Source organism: Salmo trutta, chromosome 23, assembly GCF_901001165.1.
Source record: "Salmo trutta chromosome 23, fSalTru1.1, whole genome shotgun sequence".
NCBI lineage: Eukaryota > Metazoa > Chordata > Actinopteri > Salmoniformes > Salmonidae > Salmo > Salmo trutta.
The window spans coordinates 44,357,349-44,377,143 of NC_042979.1; the positions used below are offsets into that span (position 1 = coordinate 44,357,349).

General features: G+C 44.8%; 1 protein-coding gene across 1 annotated transcript in view; it reads right to left on the reverse strand.

The window, feature by feature from the left end:
- Window positions 1-1,182: 1,182 nt before the first annotated feature.
- Window positions 1,183-19,795, reverse strand: part of mapkap1 (MAPK associated protein 1) — a 108,444-nt gene continuing 89,831 nt past the window's right edge. Inside the window, exons 10-11 of the mRNA XM_029710482.1 lie at window positions 5,275-5,372; window positions 1,183-2,707 (exon numbers count right to left, since the gene is read on the reverse strand). Of these exons, the coding sequence (XP_029566342.1) occupies window positions 2,594-2,707; window positions 5,275-5,372 (212 nt within the window). The 3' untranslated portion in view covers window positions 1,183-2,593. The remainder of the gene's footprint in view (window positions 2,708-5,274; window positions 5,373-19,795) is intronic.

Genomic DNA, 19,795 nt, shown 5'->3' on the forward strand with positions numbered 1-19,795 from the left:
GCTCAAAAGTAAAAATGTCAAATTGTACTTGAACCAAGGTCTGGTAGGGATAGCGAGAGGCGTTCCAGCTGGACTGTGTTGACCTCCTGTGATCCTGGCTGGGAGTATCAGCTGTGACCTCCAGACCCCCAGGGGTCTGACAATCACATAACATAGCTATCTTAAACCAAACAATAAACAACATTATATAAACTGCAACTGCTATCATTATTTTCCTGTCAGGCGCATGAGGAGCAAGCAAAGTGACCCTACAAAGCTATGGTAAATTTATTTTGAGGAAAAATATTTGCAACCCTCATGCAATACAATATGTTGTTAAAGCCACAATCTGTAAAAATGTTAATATACACATATGTAGAAGTTTTAGAAATGACTAGAAATCTAGACTGACTTTATAAGATCAATATTTGGACTACTCTGGTAAGTTAATCAAGGATCTGCCTGTCCACAAAATTTATTAAATGAGAAAGGGCAAGATAGGCCTAACACTAGTACAATAGGCAACACTTAAACTCCAAGATATTCTGAGCCGGACAAATTGCAACTTCATCAACATTGGGAGTTTAACCTCGGTGGAGGGTGGGGAGGGACGGGGGACAGATTTACTGTTGCAGCCACTTCAGGAGCCACTGAGTCATCAGCTTCGTCCCGCATATTTCCTGGGCTGGAAACTGACAGGCCGGTTTGTGTTAGAGCCCCCAGGAGTCCCATTCATTAAACATCACTTATAAACCATGCAGAGAGGAGAGAGAAGCCCGACACCACACCTGGCCCCATCCTCCACATCGCCTCCCAGAAAAAGGGACAGATTTGTGGTTTGCTTTAAGATGGGAGGTTGGGACTGAATATGTTGAGAAGACAGCTTGAAGCTTGCCACGCAAGAACTCCAGTGTGTTGTGGGAAGTCTACTTTTTCCTCCCCCCCATGTGATATTTTGGTATTTTTATTCCCTGCACCGGTGAAATCTGATGTTTACACTGCATGCCCGTATTGTGCCTCGTGGATCATTAAAGTTGTATTGAATTTAGAATGGGTGGAAAGCTCTGCAATACACTTCTATGAGCAACGTTGCCCTGCTTTGTGTCTTCTGAATGTATCCCAGAGGCACTTCAAGCTGTTCTGCTGCAGATGATACAATAAGAAACGTGTTTATATAAAAAAAGGGGAGAGAAAGGCGACAAAGGCAACAACATATGAGGAGAATTTATATAATGTCATTGTATTAACAACATCAACAAAATGCTGTAAAAAGTCATACATTCCCTATGTGCCTCCCATCGGGACAGTCTGAACAAACATGATCTGTTCAACAGACAGTGCTTCATTCATTATTTTACAGTCCATAGATACAATGCAGAAAAAAAATTATTGTATAGGTCACAGTAAAAAGTACAGGTAATAATTACATTTTTTGTTTGTTTGAAATCATAAAAATCTGTCGTCAGGTCGTACCCCTTCCTAACCCCTTGCTACCTTTGTTCACAAGAAGTAGTTTTGAGAGTTTTCTTTCAGACTCGAAAGTATGGAAAAATGCCTTCCTTACGTACTCGTCTTGTGTTTTTAAAAACCCTCACAGCACCTCAGCAGAACTGGCATTGATTGGTAGTGAGCCACTATTTTAAAGGTTTCAGGCACTGAATGTACTATGGCCAAAGCAGGTTTCATCATATCATTTAATTAACCCTGAATGTAATCGTTATCTATATACAACTAAAAATGTAAGGATGTTGCCTTTACATACCAATGTACAACATAAGTCTGATTAAGTTTACATCTTCATACATAGAGAAGAGCAGAAGCGGGGGATTTAGTATTTTCATTGTCCTGATGGCTTCGGTTTTCACTCGAGCCATCGGTATGCATTCAACTCTCAAATGTAGAATTGATTTGTAGGCAGTGGATGAACAGGGTTTGGTTGATTGACACTGGTGTTAAAGCAACACCGTGGTCCTCTGATCCATCCAGAGTTCATGGGATTGACAATAACAGGGGGGTGAGTTGCATTCCTTCATCTCCTTCAGAATAGGATTACAAGTCTCGCCTTTTCTTGTTTTCTATGTCTGCGCATTCCTAAAAGGACAAAGGGCAGGCAGAGAACTTTAGCTCTGATATGGCTGACGAGTGGAGACCCTTCTGTGAAGACATGGGAGTTTAGGAGGCAGCTCTTTAATTATATAGGATCAAGATGCATCTCCCTCATAGCCGCGAGAAGTAAGGGTGTCGAGGGTGCTACAGAGCCCCCTGATCAATCTAAATAAAATATATTTTTCGCACAAAATTTGTGAACTAGGCCTTTACTGTATTAGCAGAGAACGAAAAACATCTTCCTGCGGCCTTGATCGCCCTCTCTTTTTATTTCTCATCATCTCTCACTCTTAATATATCTCTGACTGTGACACTCTTCACTCTCTCTCCATCCCTCTCTCCCTTGGCCCTCTGCTGTGAGAGTGAAGTCAGTCAGGGTCCAGACAGTGGCTCCACGGTCCGGGCTTCAGACAGTGGCTCCAGGGTCCAGACAGTGGCTCCAGGGTCCAGACAGTGGCTCCAGGGTCCAGACAGTGGCTCCAGGGTCCAGACAGTGGCTCCAGGGTCTCTACTTCTTCTCCTTCTGGAAGCTGAAACTGGTGCGCCGGCTCAGTTTACGCTGCTTCTGGGCAAAGAAGTCCGCCCGCGACGTGCTGGCCCGAGACTCCAGGATGTAGTTCACCTGAGAATGAAAAACAAGGGATTGTGGGAAGTGTTTCAATCACAATATGTAGAAACATATATATATACTACGCTACATAGCTTGTACAACTGGTTATTTGTCACACAGAAGAAAAAAAACATATTGGTGTTGAAATTTCAAGTAGTCACAATTAATAAACAATTACAAAATCCAATAGCAGGACATGTTACTTTTTCAAGTGGCATGGGAAACCAGATGACTGTCAGTCAGAATGACACACTCATGTCTCGTTACATCCAGTAGATGTCACTAAATGGGAACATATGCTGCTTTAAGGAGAAACATGGACAGCTCATAAAAGGCAGACTTAAGAGCAGGGATGGCGGAGGTGATGATAACGTTGATAATTTGAATGGAGGTTTAATGCCTAGACCTGAGATATAAAAAGCTAAGCCTTTGGCCTTAAAGAGAGAAGGGACACTTCAAAAAAACTAGTTTTAAAGGCGGAATTACCACACCCTGTGGGATCCTCCTCATTCATGCTGTTTTATGGGTAAAGGCATAAACATGCTGTCAATAATTTCATGGCTAGTAAAATCCTTGGCATTCACATGGAAACCCTGTGCTTTGACCAAAACATTCACACTCATTTTTTTTTTATATGGTTATAATGTGCCTCAAGGGCACAGCTGTGATGTGATGTGTGTGAATACAACTTTTACGATGACGGGAAGCGAGGGGACACACTCAAACGAGAGAGATGAGAGGTACAAGTTTGGATCAGATGAACATTCAAAATACTCAGAGAAATATTGTTGCTGTAAATATATCAACCATTTACTTTTTTTTTTTTAAGTACCATGTTTGTTTCCCTCACCTAATGTCCTCTGCTCTCATTTGCATTATACGGAGGTATAAATATATGGCCCTTCTTTTTCGACCCCCCCAAGCCACATTGGCTTGTAGTAATGAAAGCATTATTCCCTGCAATGTGTGGTCACGCTCAAGAGGAATACCCCAGGGGTCAACTCCGGGCCCACTGAGATTTCGAGATGGAATCATCAGGATAAGGACACTCATGGGTCACACCTGCCAACCCCGGCTGACATGCCTCCACCAAGCCACGGCGATGACACGCTACTTAAAGCCCCGTCCCCCGAGAGTAGGGGACTAGAGTCCTCGCAATTACCTGCAATTTCACCCCACCTGCCCTGGCCTTCATCCTTCACCCCACCTGCCCTGGCCTTCAACCTTCACCGCACCTGCCCTGGCCTTCAACCTTCACCCCACCTGCCCTGGCCTTCAACCTTCACCCCACCTGCCCTGGCCTTCAACCTTCACCCCACCTGCCCTGGCCTTCAACCTTCACCCCACCTGCCCTGGCCTTCAACCTTCACCCCACCTGCCCTGGCCTTCAACCTTCACCCCACCTGCCCTGGACTTCAACCTTCACCCCACCTGCCCTGGACTTCAACCTTCACCCCACCTGCCCTGGCTTTCAACCTTCACCCCACCTGCCCTGGCTTTCAACCTTCACCCCACCTGCCCTGGCTTTCAACCTTCACCCCACCTGCCCTGGCCTTCAACCTTCACCCCACCTGCCCTGGCCTTCAACCTTCACCCCACCTGCCCTGGCCTTCAACCTTCACCCCACCTGCCCTGGCCTTCAACCTTCACCCCACCTGCCCTGGCCTTCAATCTTCACCCCACCTGCCCTGGCCTTTAACCTTCACCCCACCTGCCCTGGCCTTTAACCTTCACCCCACCTGCCCTGGCCTTTAACCTTCACCCCACCTGCCCTGGCCTTTAACCTTCACCCCACCTGCCCTGGCCTTTAACCTTCACCCCACCTGCCCTGGCCTTCAACCTTCACCCCACCTGCCCTGGCCTTTAACCTTCACCCCACCTGCCCTGGCCTTCAACCTTCACCCCACCTGCCCTGGCCTTCAACCTTCACCCCACCTGCCCTGGCCTTCAACCTTCACCCCACCTGCCCTGGCCTTCAACCTTCACCCCACCTGCCCTGGCCTTCAACCTTCACCCCACCTGCCCTGGCCTTCAACCTTCACCCCACCTGCACTGGCTTTCAATCTTCACCCCACCTGCCCTGGACTTCAACCTTCACCCCACCTGCCCTGGCCTTCAACCTTCACCCCACCTGCCCTGGCCTTCAACCTTCACCCCACCTGTCCTGGCTTTCAGGAGATGCTTTCCTATGCTCCACTTTCAAGACTTATTACGGAAAGGTCCTTAAAAGTAAATTAATCATCATTAATGCTAATTAAAGAGAGTATCATTATCTTCCGTATTTTAATGGTTACAGTTGAATTATCATACGCCGATGTGGTAAAAATGCCTCACGGCCTTAATCTACATTTTTAATAGGATATTTCATATTTGCATCTCTGAGTGCGCATACAATTAGGTTTTTAACCCTACGGGTATGTGGGAGACTGCATAATAATATAGTCAAACTGTCAATATCTGTCAATAGTGACTTGTACTCTGCAGACCTGACTTTGTAAAGTCGATGAAGTGGTTGCTAAAACAACATATTTCCATGTGATATGGAGGCAAAAGGTACATGGACCCACCCTATTACTCACCTTAAGCACAATCTCATTGACAGTAGCAGCATCAGACTCAAAGTACAGGGGCTTGTAGTCGTGGTTGCTGAGGTATGTGAGCTTGAATATTGCATGACCTGCAACACAAGGAGGAAGAGGACGTTAAATACAAGACAGTAAAACAAGGAATTTACACAAACCAAGAGACTGTAAAATCATTGTCCCCACAGCTGGGATAAGGCTCACCTTTATATTACAGTCAAGGGACAGGGCCTAGACCTTTATATAAGTATTCAGACCTCTTGACTTTGTCCACATTTTGTTACGTTATTCTAAAATGGATTCAATTGTTTTTTCACCCATAATGACAAAGCAAAAACAGCTTATTAAAAATGTTTGCAAATGTATTAAAAATAAAATATTTAAATATCAAATTTAAATAAGTATTCAGACCCTTTACTCAGTACTTTGTTGAAGCACCTTTGGCAGCGATTACAACCTTGAATCTTCTTGGGTATGACGCTACATGCTTGGCACACCTGTATTTGGGGAGGTTCTCCCATTCTTCTCTGCAGAATCTGTCAAGCTCTGTCAGGTTGAATGGGGAGAGTCACTGCACAGCTATTTTCAGATCTCTCCAGAGACGGGTTCAAGTCCGGGGATGGCTGAGCCACTCAAGGAGAGTGAGACTTGTCCCGAAGCCACTCCTGCGTTGTCTTGGCTGTGTCCTTAGGGTCGTTGTCCTGTTGGAAGGTGAACTACCCCAGTCTGAGATCCTCAGCGCTCTGGAGCAGGTTTTCATCAAGGATCATTCATCTTTCCCTTGATCCTGACTAGTCTCCCAGTCCCTGATGCTATAAAACATCCCCACAGCATGATGCTGCCTCCACCATGCTTCACCGTAGGGATGGTGCCAAGTTTCCTCCAGATGTGTCGCTTGACATTCAAGCTAAAGAGTTCCATCTTGGTTTCATCAGACCATAGAATCTTGTTTCTCATGGTCTGAGAGTCCCTTGGGTGCCTTTTGGCAAACTCCAAGTGGGCTGTCATGTGCCTTTTATTAAAGAGTGGCTTCCGTCTGGCCACTCTACCATAAAGGCCTGATTGGTGGAGGGCTGCAGAGAAGGTTGTTCTTCTGGAAGTTTCTCCCATCTCCACAGAGGAACTCTGGAGTTCTGTCAGAGTGACCATCGGGTTCTTGGTCACCTCCCTGACCAAGGCCCTTCTCCACCGATTGCTCAGTTTGGCCGGGTGGCCTGCTCTAGGAAGAGTCTTAGTGGTTCCAAACATCATACATTTAAGAATGATGGAGGCCAATGTGTTCTTGGGGACCTGCAATGCTACAGAAATGTTTCGGTACCCTTCCCCAGATCTGTGCCTCGACACAATCGTGTCTCGGCACTCAACGGACATTTCCCTCGACCTCACGGCTTGTTTTTTTCTCTGACATGTACTGTCAACTGTGGGACCTTATATAGACAGGTGTGCCTTTCCAAATCATGTCCAATCAATTGAATTTACCACAGGTGGACTCCAATCAAGTTGTAGAAACATCTCAAGGATGATCAATGGAAACAGGATGAACCTGAGCTCAATTTCGAGTCTCATGACAAAGGGTCTGAAAACGTATGTAAATAAGGTAATTCTGTTCTAAAAAAAAAAAAACAGTTTTTTTTCTCTTTATGGGGTATTGTGAGTCACTATGGGGCATTGTGAGTCACTATGGGGTATTGTGAGTCACAATGGGGTATTGTGTGTAGATTGATGAGGAAACATTTTTATTTAATCCATTGAAGAATAAAGCTGTACCGTAACAAAATGTGGAAAAAGTCAAGGGGTCTGAACACTTTCCGAATGCACTGTGTCACTGGAGAGTGGACGCTGCTGTTCACCTGAATTAGAACATCTTTTTTATCGTTATAGTTACCGTCCTTGATGTGGACGGCCCTTTAGGGTCCTTCAAACACTGGTTTCAGACAATAAAGAACATTTTCATTTTGTAGAGGCTATCCCTGAGGTAAACTGATTGGGTGTCTGTGTGTGTCCGCACACAGACCTGGTTAAATAAAGGTTAAATAAAAATAAAAAACATGAAAAAGGCCTACGCGTTGTTTTTTTTTGTGTACCAAAAGTGTATGGCAAATTCTTTGGTTATAATGAAGAAAAAGACCTTGAGAACCTCAAATGTGATCCATTATTGATATCACAAGATTTAGGTTTATTGTCTTTTGTGAAGTTTATCAATTAGGCTACACTTTCAATGTTTATTTCAATACATGTTGCTGAAAAATACATTATTACTTTGATCAGCGCATATATTGCATATTTCTACTTTGTGTAGCTAGGGACAGGGCCTAGACCTTTACATTACTGTCAAGGGACAGGGCCTAGACCTTTATATTACAGTCAAGGGACAGGGCCTAGACCTTTATATTACAGCCAAGGGAGAGGGCCTAGACCTTTATATTAGTCAAGGGACAGGGCCTAGACCTTTATATTAGTCAAGGGACAGGGCCTAGACCTTTACATTACAGTCAAGGGACAGGGCCTAGACCTTTATATTAGTCAAGGGACAGGGCCTAGACCTTTATATTACAGCCAAGGGAGAGGGCCTAGACCTTTATATTAGTCAAGGGACAGGGCCTAGACCTTTACATTACAGTCAAGGGACAGGGCCTAGACCTTTATATTACAGCCAAGGGAGAGGGCCTAGACCTTTATATTAGTCAAGGGACAGGGCCTAGACCTTTACATTACAGTCAAGGGTCAGGGGTTAGACCTTTATATTAGTCAAGGGACAGGGCCTAGACCTTTATATTACAGCCAAGGGACAGGACCTAGACCTTTATATTAGTTAAGGGACATGACCTAGACTGTGGGAGCACTACAGAGTACCACGTCTATTAATGGGAAAAGTGCTTTTAGCCAAATAAATGCTAAGGTGACGCATTAAACCCCCAACGTGAAGCTGTAAATCCAATGCACAAATCAATAACATCTACTGGTAGTTCAATGTGCGTATGAGAAGTAAATACAAGGAGATTACTATACACAGTACTGTACACACAGACATCAGATTCTACTACACACGTTATCCAAGAGTGAACGGTAGAAGTTCCTAATTTAAGGAAGATTACTATGGTAATGCATTCATGCTATGTCGTTACTGATGGAGGGGAGGGGGGGGGGGGGGCTTTTAATTCAGCTTCCTTGAGCATCTCTGTGCAATCCACAACAATGAAAGTTTACATCAACCGAGTGAATTCTGTTGGATGTTCTCCTGCTTGGCTACGTTTCCTCGTCTCTGCCCTTCCTTGTCTTTTGGTCTCTCCTGTAGGCGTTTCTGATTTCATGGCTAACCTTGTGCTCTGAACAACCCATTCATTACTGTTAATGCATTGCCATCTCATGTAAATCAACCAGGGGGCTCAATAAGCAAGTGAAGGCTAACATATGCAGATGTACAATTCCCAAAAGTATCACCCCCCCAACCCCATATATCTGAGAGTCTAGCCAATTAGCCACAATCAATTCTGGGGGATTTAAGTGGCTGGTATTAATTCATTTTTCTGCCCGCAACTTTCCTCAAAAAGAGGTCTGGTCTACGAAGAACAGGACCCTAGAATCATGCATCTTGGGCAATAAAAATCTGTGCAAAGACAACATGTCAAAGCTGGGGAAAAATGGCTCTTGCTAATGGATTCTCAACAGAAAATAGCTTTTAAGTAATCAATCTTTTAGTTTTTTTATTCAAGAAAAAAACAAATTTTTCTAATTAAAGGAGCTGGGTGTCATAGCCTCTTTGTGGCTATATGGCGTAATGAAAACGGCATTACCATTGATCACAATTATAAGGGCTCATGCTGATATCCCTTCGATTACCACACCACTTCCTTGTTTCACAAACAAATATGTAAGCAGATTAATTTCAACTCCCTTGCAGCCACTCTGAAATACACATTTTGAATTATAACCCAAGATAGGTAAAAGAACGATTAACATACACTGAACAAAAATATAAATGCACCATGCAACAATTTAAGCAATTTCACAGTTCATATTAGGAAATCGGTCAATTTGAATAAATTCATTAGGCCCTAATCTATGGCTTTCACGTGACTGGGCAGGGGCGCAGCCATGGGTGGGACTGGGAGGACATAGGCCCACCCACTTGGGAGCTATGCCCAAACAATCAGAATTTGATTTTCCCCACAAAAGGGCTTTTTTTTTTTACAGACGGAAACACTCCTCAGTTTCATCAACTGTCCAGGTGGCTGGTGTCAGACGATCCCGCAGGTGAAGAAGGATGTGTAGGTCCTGGGCTGTCGTGGTTACACGTGGTTTGTGGTTGGACTTACTGACAAATTCTAAGGCGGCTTATGGTACCATAAGGCGGCTTATGGTAGAGAAATTAACATTCAAATTTCTGGCAATAGCTATGGAGAACATTCTCGCAGACAGCATGCCAATTCCATGCTCCCTCAAAACTTGAGACATCTGTGGCATTGTGTTGTGTGACAAAACTGAACATTTTAGAATGGCCGTGTATTGTCCCCAGCACAAGGTTCATCTGTGTAATGACCATGCTGTTTAATCAGTTTCTTGATATGCAACACCGGTCAGGTGGATGGATTATCTTGGCAAAGATAAGCTTTCTGTGCGTATAGAACATTTCTGGGATCTTTTATTTCAGTTCATGAAACATGGGACCAACACTTTACATGTTGCGTTTATATTTTTGTTCAGTATAGTAATCATTTCAATAATTTTATCCAACCTTTTAAGACGCATTTAGAAATTATACTTCTCATTGTGAGAAGTGTGGTCGACCACCACGCATCAAAGAGATGTCAAGAGGTTGATCTGTATCACCCTCAATGCCATTGGTAGACACTGCATGTAGTGTTCGCACATCACTATGTCCCAACACCAGAATTTCATCTATATAAAAAGGAAAGTGACTCGGCCTCCTATCAGACACCAGTACTCTACCAGAGACTATTATCTAGCGGAACCGGCGACGTGGAATAAACGTCTCGCCCAAAGTGGGGAAGGCAGTGCAGAGAGGAAGACAATGGAGGAGGCGCGCTGTGGCTTTCTTCCCTCGACGTGTGTCTGCAGACAGGAGCAAGGCCTTCATTAACTCTGACACCTGCTCTTAAGTATCCCTTTATTAGGGGGGGTAAGAATAGAGACTCTTATGTATCCCTTTATTTGAGGGGTAAGAATAGAGACTTACGTATCCCTTCATTAGAGGGGCTGTTCATTGACTACAGCTCAGCCTTCAACACCATAGTACCCTCCAAACTCGTCATTAAGCTTGAGACCCTGGGTCTCGACCACGCCCTGTGGTCCTGGACTTTCTGGCCGGCCGCCCCCAGGTAGTGAAGGTAGGAAACAACATCTCCACCCCGCTGATCCTCAACACTGGGGCCCCACAAGGTCCTGGTTACACGACAGCCTGTAGTCCCTGTTCACCCATGACTGCGTGGCCATGCATGCCTCCAACTCAATCATCAAGTTTGCAGACGACACTACAGTGGTAGGCTTGATTACAAACAACGACGAGACAGCCTACAGGGAGGAGGTGAGGGCCCTCGGAGTGTGGTGTCAGGAAAATAACCTCTCACTCAACGTCAACAAAACAAAGGAGATGATCGTGGACTTCTGGAAACAGCCGAGGAAGCTCCCCCCTATCCACCGACGAGACAGTAGTGGAGAAGGTGGAAAGTAGAGGTCGACCGATTAATCGGCATGACTAACAATGGGTAATCGGCCTTTTTGGATGCCGATTATGATCGATTACATTGCAATCCACAAGGAAACTGCGTGGCAGGCTGACCACCTGTTACACGAGTGCAGCATCAAAATGACCTTGTGGCTGCAAGGAGCCAAGGTAAGTTGCTAGCTAGCATTAAACTTATTTTATAAAAAACTATCAATCTTTACATAATCACTAGTTAATTAACACATGGTTGATGATATTACTAGTTTAACTAGCTTGTCCTGAGTTGCATATAATCAATGCGGTGCATGTTAATTTATCATCGAATCACAGCCTACTTCAACTTCGCCAAACGGGTAATGATTTAACAAAAGCGCATTCGCAAAAAAACACAATCGTTGCACAAATGTACCTAACCCTAAACATCAATGCCTTTCTTAAAATCAATAGACAGAAGTATATTTCTTTAAACCTGCATATTTAGTTAAAATAATGTTAGCAGGCAATATTAACTAGGGAAATTATGTCACTTCTCTTGTGTTCAGTGTAAGCAGAGTCAGGGTATATGCAGCAGTTTGGGTCGCCTGGCTCGTTGCAAACTGTGTGAAGACCATTTCTTCCTAACAAAGACCGTAATTAATTTACCAGAATTGTACATAATTATGACATAAGATTTAAGGTTTTGCAATGTAACAGCAATAATTAGACTTAGGGTTGCCGCCCGTTTGATAAAATACGGAACGGTTCCGTATTTCACTGAAAGAATAAACATTTTGTTTTCGAAATTATGGTTTCCGGATTTGACCATATTAATGACCTAAGGCTTGTATTTCTGTGTTTATTATATTATAATTAAGTCTATGATTTCATATTTGATAGAGCAGTCTGACTGAGCGGTGGTAGGCAGCAGCAGGCTCGTAAGCATTCATTAAAACAGCACTTTACTGCGTTTGCCAGCAGCTCTCAGCAATGCTTGAAGCACAGCGCTGTTTATGACTTCAAGCCTATCAACTCCCGAGATTAAGCTGGCAATACTAAAGTGCCTATAAGAACATCCAATAGTCAAAGGTATATGAAATGCAAATGGTTTAGAGAGAAATAGTTGACGCGTCATAAATCCTATAATATCTACAACCTAAAATTTCCTAACTGGGAATATTGAAGACTCATGTTAAAAGGAATCACCAGCTTTCATATGTTCTCATGTTCTGAGCAAGGAACATGAGTCTTCTTATGTCTTCTTACTTAAACATTAGCTTCTTACTTAAACATTAGCTTTTTTACACCGTACATATTGCACTTTTACTTTCTTCCCCAACACTATGTTTTTGCATTATTTAAACAAAATTGAACATGTTTCATTATTTATTTGAGACTAAATAGATTTTATTTATATTAAGTTAAAATAAAAGTGTACATTGTTCATTCAGTATTGTTGTAATTGTCATTATTACAAATATATATATATATATAAACATCTGCCGATTAATCGGTATCGGATTTTTTGGGTCCTCCAATAATCGGTATCGGTGTTGAAAAATCATATTCGGTCGACCTCTAGTGGAAAGTTTAAAGTTCCTCGGCGTACACATCATGGTAAAACTGAAATGGTCCACCCACACAGACAGCGTGGTGAAGAAGGTGCAACAGCGCCTCTTCAACCTCAGGAGGCTTAAGAAATGTGGCTTGTCACCTAAAACCCTCACAAACTTTTACAGATGCACAATCGAGAGCATCTTGTCGGGCTGTATCACCGCCTGGTACGGCAACTGCACCGCCCTCAACTGCAAGGCTCACCAGAGGGTAGTGCTGTCTGGACAACGCATCACTGGGGGCAAACTACCTGCCCTCCAGGACACCTACACCACCCGATGTCACAGGAAGGACAAAAAGATCATCAAGGACAACAACCACCCGAGCTACTGCCTGTTCACCCCGCTATCATCCAGAAGGTGAGGTCAGTACAGGTGCATCAAAGCTGGGACAGAGAGACTGAAAAACAGCTTCTATCTTAAGGCCATCAGACTGTTAAACAGCCATCACTAACATGGAGAGGCTGCTGCCAACTTACAGACTCAAATTACTGGCCACTTAAATAAATGGATTTAATAAAGGTATCCCTAGTCACTTTAAATAATGCCACTTTAATAATGTTTACATATCCTACATTACTCATCTCACATGTGAATACTGTATTTTATACCATCTAATGCATCTTGCTATGCCACATAGCCATCGCGCATCCATATATTTATATGTACATATTGTTATTCCATCCCCTTACATTTATGTGTATGGTAGTCGTGAATTTGTTAGACATTACTGCACTGCCGGAACTAGAAGTACAAGCATTTCGCTACACTCGCATTAACATCTGCTAACCATGTGTATGTGACCAATACAATTTGATTTGAAAAATAGAGACTCTGACGTATCCCTTAATTAGTGGGGTAAGAATAGAGACTTATGTATCCCTTCATTAGGGGGGGTAAGATTAACTCTGACACTGGCAGGAATAGAGTCTGGTTCCAAAGAGTGTGTCGCTAAGCCGTAACTGACGCAGACGTGTGGAAAATCATTGTGGGAGTGTGTCATGACACTATTCTGCACCACCCTTAGTTCCATCCTATCAGCCATCAATCAATTTTACCACAGAACTAACTCCTTTATACTTGCTAAGTTGAATGCAGGAAAACTGAAATCTGTTTTACCTAATTTCGTCCAGCATGTCACCTGTGCAATTAGAGGGGTAAAAAAACAAACTCTAAATTACCTTTACTCCACATGCAGAGACACATAAAAAGCTCTTCCTCCAGATTATGGTTGACGTACTTAATTTGGACGTGGTCCGATGAAGCGTAAAATAAACCCACAGGACTGTTTTGCTAGCACTTCCTGGAATATGTTCCAGGATTAATCTGATAACAATGAGGAGTATTTATCTTAATAATATGTATTGTTCATTTACCACATCAGTCACCAGCTTCATTAATAAGTGCATCGTCGTCCCCACAGTGACCGTACGTACATATCCCAACCAGAAGCCATGGATTACAGGCAAAATCCGCACTGAGCTATAAAGGTTAAAGCTGCCACTTTCAAGGAGCGAGACACTAACCCAAACGCTTATAAGAAATCCCGCTACGCCCTCCGACGAATCATCAAACAGGCAAAGCTCAACACAGGACTAAGATCGAATCCTGCTACACCGGCTCTGACGCTCGTGAGACGTGTCAGGGCTTGCAAAGTATCACGGATTACAAAAGGAAACCCAGTGACACAAGCCTACCAGATGAGCTAAATGCCTTCTATGCTCGCTTTGAGGCAAGGAACACTGAGCCATGTGTGAGAACACCAGCAGTTCAGGACGACTGTGTGATCACGCTCTCCGTAGCCGCTGTCAGACCTTTTAACAGGTTAACATTCACAAGGCCGCAGACAGATTACCACTACGCAAACTTAGATCATGTGCTGATCTGGATCCTGGACTTCCTAACGGGCCGCCCCCATGTGGGGAGGGTAGGCAGCACACATCCGTCACAACACATCCGCAACACGGGGCCCCTCAGGGCTGTGTGCTTAGTCCTGTCCTGTCCTGTACTCCCTGTTGACCTAGGACTGCGTGGCCGCGCACGACTCCCAACATCATCATTGAGTTTGCCGACAACACGACGGTGGTCGGCCTGATCACCGATGAGACAGCCTATAGGGAGGAGGTCAGAGACCATGTGGTGCCAGGATAAAAACCTCTCCCTAAACATTAGCAAGACAAAGGAGCTGATCGTGAACTACAGGAAACAGAGGGCCGAGCACGCCCCCATTCACAGGGCTGTAGTGGATTGGTTTGAGAGCTTCAAGTTCTTCAGTGTCCACATCACTAAGGACCTATCATGGTCCAAACACACCAACACAGTCATGAAGAGGGCACGACATCCACCTGTTCCCCTCAGAAGGTTGAATATATATGGCAGGGCCCTCAGATCCTCAACATTTCTACAGCTGAGCATATTGACTGGCTGCATCATCGCTTGGTATGGCAACTGCTTGGCATCTGACCGCAAGGTGCTACAGAGGGTAGTGTATACGGCCTAGTACAACACTGTGGCCGAGCTCCCGGTCATCCAGGACCTCTATACCAGGCAATGTTAGAGGAAGGCCCGAAAAATTGACAAAGACTCGTTCAAAGGCACTTCAATCTTTTGTCTTGCCCATTCACCCTCTGAATGGCACACATACACAATCTATGTCTCAATTGTCTCAAGACTTAAAATCCTTCTTTAACCTATCTCCTCCCCTTCATCTACACTGATTGAAGTGGATTTAAAAAGTATTCCGAAATGCATTTGGGGAATTTGTTCAGTTAAAATCAACTGACACTGCGTGAAAATATACTATAAAGTGGCGACGACTCCATATAAAACTGGACATGGCTATGTTCTGGTGTGTTTCATCACAAACCTAATCAAACCTGCATGAGACCTTAGTTTCACTCTTATTCCCCAGAGGCTCTGGTGTACCTCAGGGCTCAAAACCAAGACCTCCTGAAATGACCCAGGATATCTCCGCCTCCCTCCCCCTTCTACTCCCCCCCCTCCCTGGAGAGGGACCCAGGCGGTCGACCCCCCCCCCCTTTGAGGAGCAGTTGATGAATAGATCAGAGGAGCGATGAGCACCTCTTGCGACGCTCGCCAACCGCGACTCCTTTTCACCGTCTGCACCTCATTAATCACGCTATTGTCTGATTTGAAAGGCAAGCCATGTAAGTGTCATATCCACTCAAAGCCAAGGAGAGGCCTAGCCGAGTGGATGCGTACACCATCAAAATAGACAAAATCTTCAATATAAACCACAAAGAGAAACAGACATAGGTCCTTAGTTACTAAAAGGTCTAGGGACTGGTTCGTTAATGAGCCGAGGTAAAGCTGTACCATCTAATTGGGCAAAATAAGCTGTCAGAATTTATTTTCATTTAATAGGTTAAAGTGGGGGAAAATATATAAATATTATTCAATTTCTGCACTTTATTTTTTATAAGTACGATTGCATAGCAACAGGCCAAACGTCCACAGCATAAAGTGGTGTTGATAACATGCTTGCTGCCATACTTGTGGGCTGGGAAAAAAACCACAAAAAAAACCCGGAGAATGTCATATTTGTACTTCCCTGCAGGCGAAATAGGCTATCCTTGTCAGGTGCCACAGGGTGCACACAAAAACATATGTACGGGTTACGTTTGTCAAGAGGCTTGGAGAAAAAAAGTGATTGAGTGGGGTGGGCAGCGGAGGTGGGGGGGCTGACTGCTTGTTTGGTGTAATACTGATTATGGGAACATGAGACTTTTGGGGTCTTTCATAGCCACACATGCTTCCCATTTAAAGTCAATAACTCCATTCTTCTCCCCGCTTGGCGATGTGACAGTGAACGCTTGCCCCAAGTTCAAGTTTCATTGTAATCATTTACACACTCCCTCCCCTGCAAAACCCCCTTTTCAAATTAAGAGAAAAGTCTACTTTGGTCAATGCTGTTCTCGTCCTCACCCCCACCCCACATGTGCACACACACACACCCACCCAACCCCCCCCACACACACACCCAACCCCCCCCCCCCCTCCCACACACACCCCCATACACACACCCAACCCCCCCCACACACACACCCCCATACACACACACCCAAGCCCCCCCCCCACACACACACCCAACCCCCACCCCCACACACACACCCAACCCCCCCACACACACACCCCCATACACCCCCCCCCCACACACCCATACACACACCCAACCCCCCCACACACACACCCCCATACACACACACACCCAACCCCCCCCCCCCCCACACACACACACCCAACCCCCCCACACACACAAAACATCCCTTGGAGAGTATACAAACCCTTCATGTCCTGGAGCAGGTCATGACCATACTGGAAGACCCTTCATGTCCTGGAGCAGGTCATGACCATACTGGAAGACCTTTCATGTCCTGGAGCAGGTCATGACCATACTGGAAGACCTTTCATGTCCTGGAGCAGGTCATGACCATACTGGGAAAAGTGTTAAAGCTACAATATGTCACTTTTTGGGTGACCTGACAAATTCACATAGAAATGTGTGTTATAGATGTGTCATTCTCGTTGAAAGCAAGTCTAAGAAGTGGTAGATCTGTTCCATGTGCACTATTTCTAGGCTTCCCGTTTTTCTTTTTTACGGTTTCGGTACACAAGCTTTAAACAGTTAAAAATACAATATTTGTGGTTCTGGAAAAGATATTTCACAGTGGTTTAGAAGCTACAATGATTCTCTACACTATACATTGTTTGTTTTGTCACATAAACTGAAATTAAGCAAACTATTAGAATTTATAGCAATCAGAAAATGAATGAGTGATTTCTGCAATAGTGCAGTTCCTGAATGTAAATGCTGTCTTGCAGAGGCATGATTTTATTTGTCTGAAAAAAATTCAGCCACACCAATCAATTTTTTCGAATCGTACATTAAGAGTCAGGTTACAAGGACGTTCACCAACATATCAGGCGTTAGGCCAGACTATTTTACGAGGGTGCCATAATTAAAGTGCAAATGTACGAACATCAAGCACATACCAAGTCAAACAAAGACATCCAAGAGATCCCATATACCATGAAACACAGCACAAAGCACATACTGTAGATACATTTTCTGACCTCTGAGTGAACGTGACACAGAGATTCCTTTACTACACTGTTCCCCACGGAACTCAAAGAGAAAACCTAACAGATCCTCTAAAAGTTCTACAGCTGCACCATCGAGAGCATCCTGTCCGGTTGCATCACTGCCTGGTATGGAAACTGCTTGGCATCTGACTGTAAGGCGCTTACAGAGGGTAGTGCGTACGGCCCAGTACATCACGTGGCTGAATTTATTTGTGGGGCCAAGCTTCCTGCCATCCAGGACCTCTATACTAGGCGGTTTCAGAGGAAAGACACAAAAATTGTCAAAGACTCCGGTCACCCAAGTCATAGACTGTTCACTCTGCTACAGCACGGCAAACAGTACCAGAGCGCCAAGTCTAGGACCAAAAAGCTCCTTAACAGCTTGTACCCCCAAGCCATAAGACTGCTGAACAAATAATCAAATGACCCCCCCCCCCATTTGTGTTTACACTGCTGCTACTCGTGGTTTATATCTACACATAGTCATTTCACCCCTACCTACATGTACAAATTACCTGAACTAACCTGTACCCCTGCACACTGACTCAGTACCGGTACCCCCTGTATATAGCCTCGTTACTAACCTGTACCCCTGCACACTGACTCAGTACCGGTACCCCCTGTATATAGCCTCGTTACTAACCTGTACCCCTGCACACTGACTCAGTACCGGTACCCCCTGTATATAGCCTCGTTACTAACCTGTACCCCTGCACACTGACTCGGTACCGGTACCCCCTGTATATAGCCTCGTTACTAACCTGTACCCCTGCACACTGACTCAGTACCGGTACCCCCTGTATATAGCCTCGTTACTAACCTGTACCCCTGCACACTGACTCAGTACCGGTACCCCCTGTATATAGCCTTGTTACTAACCTGTACCCCTGCACACTGACTCGGTACCGGTAACCCCTGTATATAGTCTCGTTACTAACCTGTACCCCTGCACACTGACTCGGTACCGGTACCCCCTGTATTTGCCTCGTTACTAACCTGTACCCCTGCACACTGACTCGGTACCGGTACCCCCTGTATATAGCCTCGTTACTAACCTGTACCCCTGCACACTGACTCAGTACCGGTGCCCCCTGTATATAGCCTCGTTACTAACCTGTACCCCTGCACACTGACTCAGTACCGGTGCCCCCTGTATATAGCCTCGTTACTAACCTGTACCCCTGCACACTGACTCAGTACCGGTGCCCCCTGTATATAACCTCGTTACTAACCTGTACCCCTCCACATTGACTCTGTACCGGTGCCCCCTGTATATAGCCTTGTTACTAACCTGTACCCCTCCACATTGACTCAGTACCGGTGCCCCCTGTATATAGCCTCGTTACTAACCTGTACCCCTCCACATTGACTCAGTACCGGTGCCCCCTGTATATAGCCTCGTTACTAACCTGTACCCCTGCACACTGACTCAGTACCGGTGCCCCCTGTATATAGCCTCGTTACTAACCTGTACCCCTGCACACTGACTCAGTACCGGTGCCCCCTGTATATAGCCTCGTTACTAACCTGTACCCCTGCACACTGACTCAGTACCGGTGCCCCCTGTATATATCCTCGTTACTAACCTGTACCCCTGCACACTGACTCAGTACCGGTACCCCTGTATATAGCCTCGTTACTAACCTGTACCCCTGCACACTGACTCAGTACCGGTGCCCCCTGTATATAGCCTCGTTATTGTTATTTTATTGTGTTACTTTTTTATAATATTTTCTTAACTCTTTCTTGAACTGCACTGTTGGTTAAGGATTTGTGCTGTAAGTAAGCATTTCATGATAAGGTCTACACCTGTATTCGGCGCATGTGAAAAATAAAGTTTGATTTGATGCCGTGGCGGTTCTAGACCATTTCAACTGGGGGGGGCAAGCTGGGGCCAGTTGTAGTGTTAGAGGGGCCAGTTACATTAGACGTTATTGTTGTCATATCGTTTTCTTCACTGCATTGCAGGCATTAGCAGGCAAAAGACCATGTTCATAATCATCATCGTTGCCACTGTCTAATAACGGATGTAAAAAAAAAACGACTGCAAAAATGTGTTATGTAAAAATTATTTCATACTCCACATTTAGGGGGGCCACAAGGGGGTCCAAAATTGTTGTTACAGGGGCACTGCCCCCCC